Source organism: Microtus ochrogaster, linkage group LG4, assembly GCF_000317375.1.
Source record: "Microtus ochrogaster isolate Prairie Vole_2 linkage group LG4, MicOch1.0, whole genome shotgun sequence".
NCBI classification, from domain to species: domain Eukaryota; kingdom Metazoa; phylum Chordata; class Mammalia; order Rodentia; family Cricetidae; genus Microtus; species Microtus ochrogaster.
In genome coordinates, this window is record NC_022030.1 from 48,184,147 (window position 1) to 48,194,778 (window position 10,632).

The window sequence follows — 10,632 nt, forward strand, 5'->3', positions numbered from 1 at the left end:
GGCTCCCACAAAGCCAGCACATTACGTAGGATCAAAACCCCGTGCCATTGTCCTTAGCTTCTCATCAGTCCTCATTGTTCGCCATGTTCAGAGAGACCAGTTATATCCCATGCTTTTTCCGTCACAGTCTTCATCTTTTTGAGACAGCCTTCCTGTGTAGCCCAATCTAGCTTCAAACCTGGGCTCCTCTGCCTTGGCCTTCAGATGACTGAGGTTACAAATGTGTCACCATACACTAGTCAGTAATTCTTAAGAAGTTGATAGGGGTAACTTCAGCCAGTGGCTTGTTAAGTCCAAGGTCCCTTGGGAAACCCAAAGACCATTATATATCCACATGAGGTTTGTAATACGGAGATATTACTTGCCTCAACATTCTTGTTTTCTGAGTGTGTAGAGGAATTTTCTTACAGGTTCCATAATGATATTTTTCCTACCTTAACTATTAAGAGGTATTTGGGGACAGTTGTGTTCTTTTATCTTAATTATTTTCCTCTCATTTTAATTTCTAATAAAGAAAATATTGCAGGGAAATAGTAAACTTCAACACTATCCTCTTATCCCACCAAAGAGTGCACGCTGCAGTTTGTAAAGAAAGAAGCCTACAAAATATTGTTCCGCCAGTCAGATGTGACCATGGACTTCTGTCCTAAGAGTGCCATATATATTCCTTACGTGCCTGGTGTAGGTGTTGACCCCCAGGGAAGGACCGTCTCCTTCTAAACCATGATTTCCTGGATAAACATTTCTCTTCCATTTTCAGTCTTACATACAGAGAATTCTGCTGACTTCATCTTGATAGAGTTGTTCATAGATATGTAAAAGGGAATACTTATGAACTTCCCAAGTGGGATGGTTTACGTGGACAACTTGACATAAAATTTAACATGATATATACTTTATTTAAAAAAAATATAAGTATGGGCTGTTTTATTCCACTTTATGATTAAATAAGAAGTATGCACCGAGCTGGGCATGGTGGTGCATGCCTTTAATCCCAGCACTTGGAAGGCAGAGGCAGGCGGATCTCTGTTGAAGGAGCAGCGGGCCGCGTTCCTGCTGCCCGGCTCCTGGCCACCAGCTAGCTTATGCCCCGAAATAATTACACAGAAACTGTATTCTTTTAAACACTGCCTGGCCCATTAGTTCCAGCCTCTTATTGGCTAGCTCTTACATACTGATCTAACCCATTTCTAATATTCTGTGTAGCCCATGAGGTGGCTTACCAGGGAAGATCTTAACCTGCGTCTGTGTTGGGTGGGAGAATCATGGCAACTGCGTGACTCAGCTTCTTTCTCCCAGCATTCTATCTACTCCACCTACCTAATTTTCTGTCCTATCAGGGCCAAGACAGTCTCTTTATTTAACCAATGAAATTAACACAAAACAGAAGACTCTCCCCCATCAGATCTCTGAGTTTGTACACCCAGCCTGGTCTACAGAGCGAGTACCAGGACAGTCAGAAGTACACAGAGAAACCCTGTCTTGAAAACAAAACAAAACAAAACAAAAAAAACAAGAAAAAGTCTGCAGTGGTTTGCCATTTCTTAAGACCATGACTTAGGGTAGGGTTAAGTGTCAGTTCTCTAGATTTAATGGGTTCTGCTTTCCTTTGGCAGCACCCACAGATCCAGAAGAAGTCTCAGTATATCAAGTACCTCTGCTGTGATGATGTGAGGACTCTGCACCAGTGGGTCAATGGGATCAGAATCGCAAAGGTACAGTTTTTTTTTTTTTTTTTTTCGTTTGAGGCTGGAATAATGAAATGGCTAATTAGGTGATTTGGGTTGTTGATGATGGTTCTGGTTGTTTCGTGCTCATCATTTTGCTAGTGTCTAGTTTCCTAAGTTCATGTTTTAAATGCCTTATTTTCCATGGAGGTTGCGAAATATGTTGATGTCTGTGGAATGATATTGGTGGAAATAACTTGTGTGGTATCAGAGTGACTTATTTCTACTTTGGAGCATGCATTATGATTTTTTTATTAAATTTTTAAAATTTATTTTACATACCAAGCACGATTTCCCCTCCTTCCTCTCTTCTGTTCCCTCCCCCACCTCCCATCTACACCCTCATATCCACTCCTCCTCCCAGGGAAGTCAACAAGGCATAATCATATTGAGGCAGGACTTAGCTTTTCCCCACTGCATCAAGGTTGGCAAGGCTTCCCTGCATGCAGCATAGGTTCTAAAAAGCCAACTCATGAGCAAGAGACATGTCCTGACCCCACTGCTATGGGGACCACAAAAGACCAAGCTACACAACTGTCCCCCACGAGCAGAGGGCCTAGGTATATGCCCAAGAGTGATATAGCTGGATCTTGAGGTAGATTGAGTCCAGTGTGAGAAACCGCCATACTGATTTCCAAAGTGACTGTATAAGTTTTCACTCCCACCAGCAGTGGGGGAGTCTTCCCCTTCCTCCACTTCCTCTTCAACATAAACTGTCATTAGTGTTTTTTGATCTTAACCATTCTGACAGGTGTATGATGGTATCTCAGAGTCATTTTGATTTGCATTTCTCTGATGGCTAAGGATGTTGAACAGTTCTTTGAGTGTACCTCAGCCATTTGAGATTCTTCTGTTGAGAATTCTGTTTAAATCTCTACCCCATTTTTAATTGAATTATTTGGTATATTGATGTCTAGTTTCTTGAGTTCTTTATATATTTTGGAAGATCTATCAGACATGGGGTTGGTAAAGCTCTTTTCCCATTCTGTAGGCTGCCGTTGTGTCTTATTGGCATTGTCCTTTACCTTACAAGTTTTTCGGTTTCAGGAGGCCCCATTTGTTAATTGTCAGTCTCGATGTCCATGCTACTGGTATTACATTCCGGAAGTTGTCACCTGTGCCAGTGCATTCAAGGCTACTTCCCACTTTCTCTTCTATCAGGTTCAGTATAACTGGATTTATGTTGAGGTCTTTTATCCACTTGGACTTGAGATTTGTGCAGGTCAGTAGATAGAGATCTATTTGCATTCTTCTACGTGCAAACATACAGTTATGCCAACACCATTTGTTGAAGATCCTTTCTTTTTCCTATAGTATAATTTTAGGCTATCAAAAATGAGATGTTTATAAGTATGCGGATTTGTGCCAGGGTCTTCGATTCCATTGATCCACATGTCTGTTTTTATGCCAATACCATGCTGTTTTTATTTCTTTAGCTCTATAGTAGAGCTTGAATTCAGGGATGGTAATACCTCTGGAAGTTCCTTTATTATACAGAACTGTTTAAGCTATCCTGGATTTTTTGTTTTTTCCATATGAAGCTGAGTATTGCTCTTTCAAGATCTGCAAAAAATTTTGTTGGGATTTTGATGGGGATTACATTAAATCTGTAGATTGCTTTTGGTAAGATTGCCATTTTTACTATGTAAATCCGACTGATCCATGAGTATGGGAGATCTTTCTGTTTTCTAATACCTTCTTCAACTTCTTTCTTCAAAGAGCTAAACTTCTTGTAATAAAGGTCTTTCACTTGTTTGGTTAGAGTTACCACAGCATATTTTTATATTATTTGTGGCAATTGTAAAGGGTATTATTTCTCTGATTTCTTTCTCAGCCCACTTACCATTTGTATATAGGAGGGCTACTGATTTTTGTGGGTTAATCTTGTATCCAGCCACATTAATGAAGTTTTTATCAGATGTTCCCTGGTAAATTTTTGGGGTCATCTATGTATACTGTCATATCATCTGCAAATAGTGAGAGTTTGGCTTCTTCCTTTCAAATTTGTATCTCCTCGATCTCCTTTTGTTGCCTAATTACTCTAGCTAGAACTTTTGAGTACTGTATTGGATAGATATGGAAAGAGTGGACAGCCTTGTCTTGTTCCTGAATTTAGTGGAATTGCTTTGAGTTTCTCTCCATTTAATTTGATGTTGGCCATCGGCTTGCTGTATATTGTATATTGCCTTTATTATGTTTAAGTATGTTCCTTGTATTCCTTTTCTCTCCAGAGCCTTTATCATGAAGGGATGTTGGATTTTATGAAAGTAATTTTCAGCATCTAATGTGGTTTTTCTTTTTTGTTTATTTGTAATGGTGACACGGACAGATTTTCATATGTTGAACCATCCCTGCATCTCTGGGATAAAGCCTACCCTGCATCTCTGGGATAAAGCCTACTTGGATGATTTTTCTGATGTGTTCTTGGATTCAATTTGACAGTATTTTATTGAGTATTCTTGCATCAATGTTCATGAGGGAAACTGGTCTGTAATTCTCTTTCTTTGTTGTATCTTTGTATAGTTTGGGTATTAGAGTCACTGTAACCTTGTAAAAAGAACTTGGCAATGTTCCTTCTGTTTCTATAGTCTTGGAACAACTTGAGGCATGTTGGTATTTGCTCTTTGAAATTTTGGTGGAATTCTGCACTGAAACCATATCGCCCTGGCCTTTTTTTTTTTTTTTTTTTGGTGGGGTTGGGAGGCTTTTAATGACTGTTTCTATTTCCCTAGAGGTTGTAGGTTTATTTAAATTGTTTATCTGGTCAAGAAAATTGTTCATTTCTTTTAGATTTTCCAATTTTGTAGAGTAGAGGTTTTTGAAGTATGACCTAAAGATTCTTTAGATTTCCTCAGTGTTTGTTGTTATGTCTGATTTTATTAATTTGGATATTCTCTCTCTGTCTTTTAATTTTTATAAGGGTTTGTCTATCTTGATTTTTTTCGAAGAACCAACTCTGTGTCACTGATTTTTTTTTTTATTTCTGTTTCTGATTTATTGATTTCAGCCCACAGTTTTTATTTTATTTCCTGCCATCTACTCCCGGGTGAATTTGCTTCTTTTTGTTCTAGAGCTTTCAGGGGTGCTTTCAAGTTGCTAGTGTGAGATTTCTCCAAATTCTTGATGTAGGCACTTAGTGCTATGAAATTTCTTCTTAGCACTGCTTTCATAGTGTTCTATAAGTTTGGGTATGTTGTGGAATCATTTTCATTAAATTCTAGGAAGTCTTTAATATTCTTATTTCTTCCTTGATCCAGAGACAATTCATTTGAACGCTGTTTAGTTTGCATGAGTTTGTAGGCTTTCTCTAGTTTGTTGTTGTTGTTGAACTCTTACCATGGTGATCTGATAAGATACAGGGGGTTACTCCATTTTTTTTTTTTTGTAGCTACCGAGGTTTGCTTTGTTATTGAGTATGTGGTCAATTTTTGAGAAGGTTCCATGAGGTGATGTGAAGAAGGTATATTCTTTTGTGTTTGGGTGGAATATTCTATAGATGTCTGTTAAGCCCTTTGAGTCATGACATGTTAGTTCTCTTATTTCTCTGTTAGGTTTCTGTCTGATTGACCTGACCATTGGGGGGTGTGGGGTGTTGAAGTCTCCTACTATTAGTGTGTGGGGTTTGATATACAATTTAAGCTTTAATAATGTTTCTTTTACAATGTGAGTGCCCTTGTATTTGGGACATAGATGTTCAAAATTGAAATTTCCTCTATAGGTTTTTTTTTTTCCCTGTGGCAAATATGAAATGTCTTCTATCTCTTTTGATTGATTTTAGTTTGTTTCTTAGTCACATTTGATTGGAAAAATCTTTTTCCCAACTCTTTACTCTGAGGTAATGTCTGTCTTTGACGTTGAGGTATTTCTTTTATGCAGAAGGATGGATCCTGTTTTTGTATCCATTCTGTTAGCTTGTGTCTTTTTATTGGCAAATTGAATCCATTGATAGTAAAAGATGATAATGACCAGTGATTATTAATTCCTATTATTTTCCTGTTGTTTTGGTGATGGTAGTGGTGATAGTATGTGTGTTTCCTTTCTTTGAGTTTTGGTGGTGTGAGATTACCTGCTGCGTGTATTTTTGTGGATGCAGAAAAGCTAGCTTTCTTGTGATGGCATCTTCCTCCTGATGTTTTCTGTAGGGCTGAATTTGTGGATAGGTATTGTTTAAATCTGGTTTTATCATGAAATATCTTGTTTTTTCTGTCTATGATGGTTGAAAGTTTTGCTGGGTGTAGTAGTCTGGGCTGGCATCTGTGATCCCTTAGTGTCTGCAAAATGTCTGTCCAGGACCTTCTGGCATTTAGCATCTCCACTGAGAAGTCAGGTGTAATTCTGATTGATAGATATGCCATAACTCGGCCTCGGTCCTTTGCAGCTCTCAATATTCTTTTTTTATTTTGTAGTGTTTTATTATATTACAAGGGGACTTTTGTTGTTGCTTTGGTTTGGTTTGGTCCAGTCTATTTGGTGTTCTGTAAGTTTCTTCTACCTTTATAGGCATGTCCTCCTTTAGGTTGGAAAGTTTTGTTGAATGTTTTCTGTGTCTTTGAACTGGTCTTCTCCTTCTGTCCTAATTATTCTCTTGGTTTGGTCTTCATGGTGTCTCGGCTTTCCTGGATGTTTTGCATTAGGAATTTATTGGATTTAACATTTTCTTTGACTGATTTCCTCTATTCAATCTTCAGCGCTTGAGATTGTCTCATATCTCTTTTATTCTGTTGGTGATGCTTGTATTCGTAATTCCTGTTCACTTTCCCAGATTTTCCATTTCCAGAATTCCCTTCATTTGTGTTTTGTTTATTGTTTCTGTTTCAGTTTTCAAGTCTTGAACCATTCCTTTGCCTGTTTTTTTTTTCCCCTTGGCTTTCTTTGCTTTTTTAAAAAGAATTTATTGATTTCTTCCAATTTTTTTTGTTTGTTTTTTCCTTGATTTCTTTGAGGGAATTCATCTTCATAAAGTTATTTTTGAGGTCTTTTTGTGTGTTTCAGCTGCATCAGTATGTTCAGGTCTTGCTGTTATAGGATCACTGGGTTCCGCCTGTCACACTGCTCTTTCGATTGTTGGATGTATTCTTACACTGGCGTTTGTTTACTCATCTGTTCTTCCAACTGGTGTGGGTTGTGTCTGTGCCTGTTTAGTCTGCTGGGGTTGCAGGGGAGGGCTGGCCTCAGGGAAGGTGTTCAGATTCGTGGGGTTGTGCGGTGGAGTGTGTCTTGGAGGGACAGAGTCGAGTGGGTGGCGGGGCTGGTGGAGCAGCCGGGAGGCAGGTCTCTCGCATTATATGATTATTATGTCGTCAAGTTTAGCCTAAGCAGATCTCGCCAACTCCCAAATAAAAAGTTTTCAATTAAGTTATGGTTATTTATCAAGTAGATTTAGAACAGTGCGCCTGAATAGTGCTAAGAATGTAGCCCTAGATGTCTTGGAGTAATAAAACTTTTATTTCTATTATAAACACCAATAAAATTATCTCTTCCTGCTGTCCTTACAACTGAGGAAAATGAGTTTGAATGTAACTCTATAGAATTAAGGGCTATTTATATTACTGTAGGTATTAGTAGAAACTAAAGTAGTGTACAGATGTTTCTCTCCCTTCTCACATTCTTCCACGTACCAGTTCAGAGTTTAATGTCACTATTTGTCCTCTTTTGTTTAGTATGGGAAGCAGCTCTACACAAATTACCAAGAAGCCTTGAAGAGGACAGAGTCCGCTTATGATTGGACTTCTTTATCCAGCTCCAGCATTAAATCTGGGTCCAGTTCTTCCAGCATCCCAGGTAGTTCAAAAGTACCACACAGCACTAATTTACTACCAGTATCAAGAGTGAAATTTCAGCTTTTCTTCTTAAAAACAACAGCCATACATAATTTCTAATCCGTGGGTATTTTTTTTCTTATTTCTCCACAAAACTGTTAAAAGTGCAATGTTATGAACTAGTCACAAGTATTTGAAATGCACTGTAATAGTTTATTATAAAACTCATACATACTAACTAATAAGACATGACATAGAAGCCACTTGGAGAAGTACTCATAAGCCATCAGGATACTACATCCCTGACATTGCCGTGCAGGAAAAACACTTCCAGCTAGGTCAGAATTACAACTTCCCATATCTGTGCTCACATCTTCCGTAAAATGCTTCTTTCAGAATCTTCCCTGAATCATTGTTTAATGATTTAAGATTGCATGATTTGACATTATCTCTAAATAATAAAAAAAGATATTTGGAATTGTGGTACACACACACACACACAAAGACTAACCTGTGAAAATGTAATGTATACATATGTATACATATGTAAGTATGTATTTTCTGGTTCTGTCCATTGAAGGATCTAGAGGAAGGGTAATGACTGCCCACAGCCCAGTCACCAGAAGGAACCAGAGCTCTGGAGCTGTGGTAGAGAACAGACGAGATGAGCCTCAAGCAGAAGGACTTAAAAATAGGATGAGGGATTATCATAGGGCATAGATGTCAACTGGAGAAAGTTTCAGTGTCTAACACTTTGAGCAAAAGAAATATACAATGGTATAAAATTATAACCAAATTAGAAGATATATCACTTTGAATCCATGATAACATAATTTCCATACAAAATATTTTTAAAGACTTTAAGTACATTTTAGTTAAAATGTCCTTTCCCCCAGCTCTTTTCATGTCCCACCAACTCTTTGTGTGTGTCTACAAACGTTGTGTGTACCATGTACATGTAGGTGCTCGTGGAGGCCAGAAGAGGGCACTGGGCCCATGTAACTAGAGTTACCAGCAGCTGTGCGCTTCCTAATGTGGGTGCGGGGCAGAATCCAAGTCCTCTGCAAGAACGGCACACACTCCAGCCTCACAAAATATTTCTAAGTGATTTCTGTGCACACGTTGCCCTCTTGCAGAGCTACACATAGTGATTGACCTTCAAAGGAGTAGGGTTGAGAAAGCAGAAACTTCACAGTGGAGAAAGTAGACAAGCAGTGTCTAGTCCCATTGATTGTAGGTTCCCTTGATACAGTGTGATGAGATCTGACCAAAATGGAGCAACTTTCAGAGGAGTCAAGATGGCCAACTATATTGTGGTATCCTGGACCAGAGTATGAATATATGAAATGTGACATATAGTTATTAGTAAATCAGTGTTTTTTCATAGCTATGGCAAATGTACTATAAACAGAATAATGGGACAGATTAGATGCTGAATCGGTAAGAACTCAGACTTACACTATTTTAATATGAATATAAAAATCTAAAATGAGATGTTCATCAAAGTGGAAAAATGCTGAGAAGTTGGACTAGAAAGACAAGGTTAAAAAGCCATGCAGCAAGTAGGATTCAGAAAAGGCTAGGGGATTGAGGAAAGGCATATTCTGTTTTTCAGTCACGTAGCACTTAGCTCCAGTGCTCACATACATTCCCTCATGAAATAATATGCCTTTTCCTTCACTAGTGCTATCCTCACACTTCATTGAAATGTTAGACTTTCTAGGATAAAACATAAAATCAGAATGATTACTGTTGAAGAGCACAGAGATTCATGTACTCCAGTCTTACAGGCTCTTGTCAGATAGGGATAGTGAACGAGCCTAGTTTCATAGTCATAGCTTTTCATCATATTCCTTAAGAATGGTCTTAACTCTGAAGAAGTTGGGGCTTAAGCTACTGGGTTATTTTAATAGCTTCCATTCTTCACAAGGTGATTGTTTGGGAGGAGCTTTGAGTCTCCACTACTTGCGAGACATCACATAAGGTGCATACATACTGGGAAGTCATCTTTCCAGCTCTTCCAGCCCCTATATCAGTTGAAGGTGCTTGTTAGCCTCAGCCCCAGCCCTGTCCCTCCCCACTGTCACCTGGCCTGGAAGCAGGCTGTGCATGACTGCTGCTCAGTGGTGTCATACCTGAATCCCTGGGGAAGATCTTTATTCTCAACTGGAGGACTCACCCATACTGTTGATTGCTGAATGTATGAGCTGCTCTGCAATGGCTGAAAAAGCCTGATTCTTAAGCTAATGTGGATGTAATTAATGACTCAGCAATTCTCCTCCTCCTCCTCCTCCTCCTCTTCTTCTTTTCTTTTTTAAAACTTTTTCAGAGTAAATTTTTATCCAAGACAGGTTTTTTGGGGGTCCTACTGACTTGTGTCAGTTATTCATGGTGAACTATTAAAAAGTTAGAGTCAAATTAATCAAAAACTAATCGTAAGATAATTTTCTACTAGAATATATTTGCTGAGTTTAGAGTAAGATGAGCTGATTTGCCATTTTATGTAGTGTTTACCCATAACATTTAAAATGTGTATATCCATATGATCAAATGATAACTGATGAAATTTTTTTAATATTTTAAACAGAGTCTCAGTCAAATCATTCTAACCAGTCTGACAGTGGAGTGTCTGACACCCTACCCACAGGACACATCCGTTCCCAAAGCACTGTGAGCTCCATGTTCTCGGAAGCCTGGAAGCGTGGCACTCAGTTGGAAGAGTCCAGTAAGGTAACACACTAATTTTATTTACACATAAAAGTCTGTGGTCATCCACTGGCTTAGCTTGTATTCCTTTATCAGAGTCTCATTTGGCACTATTTCAGTCTTCCTTCTTCGAGGGTCAACTGATGCTATAATAGGGAAAACCATTTAGAGCTGTTGAAGACCTTGATTTTTAGTGGCCATTATTTATGCAGTTTAACCAGCGGCTTACATTTTTCAGTTACAGCGACCCCTCCCCTGTTCAGCATTACCAGTTCACTGGAACAACACCATGTAGTGCCATTGCCCTAAAGTCCCAGAGAAGTTGCTGACAATTCTTAATTGTTTTAATTAGTTCAGATTCAGTCCTTATCTTTCATTCTTTTTTTTTTCTTTTTTTTTTCTTAATTTATTTATTTATTGAGGATTTCCGCCTCCTCCCC

At 38.5% G+C, this 10,632-nt stretch overlaps 1 protein-coding gene across 4 annotated transcripts in view; it reads left to right on the forward strand.

Annotated features, from left to right (window-relative positions):
• Nucleotides 1-10,632, forward strand: part of Raph1 (Ras association (RalGDS/AF-6) and pleckstrin homology domains 1) — an 85,844-nt gene that overhangs the window by 64,878 nt on the left and 10,334 nt on the right. For all 4 annotated transcript variants that reach the window (XR_003378174.1, XM_026786161.1, XM_026786160.1 and 1 more), the window contains 3 exons: nt 1,617-1,715; nt 7,388-7,508; nt 10,074-10,216. Coding sequence is in view for 3 of the 4 variants with exons in the window: in XM_026786161.1 (XP_026641962.1) it covers nt 1,617-1,715; nt 7,388-7,508; nt 10,074-10,216 (363 nt within the window). In the remaining variant the exon portion in view is untranslated. The remainder of the gene's footprint in view (nt 1-1,616; nt 1,716-7,387; nt 7,509-10,073; nt 10,217-10,632) is intronic.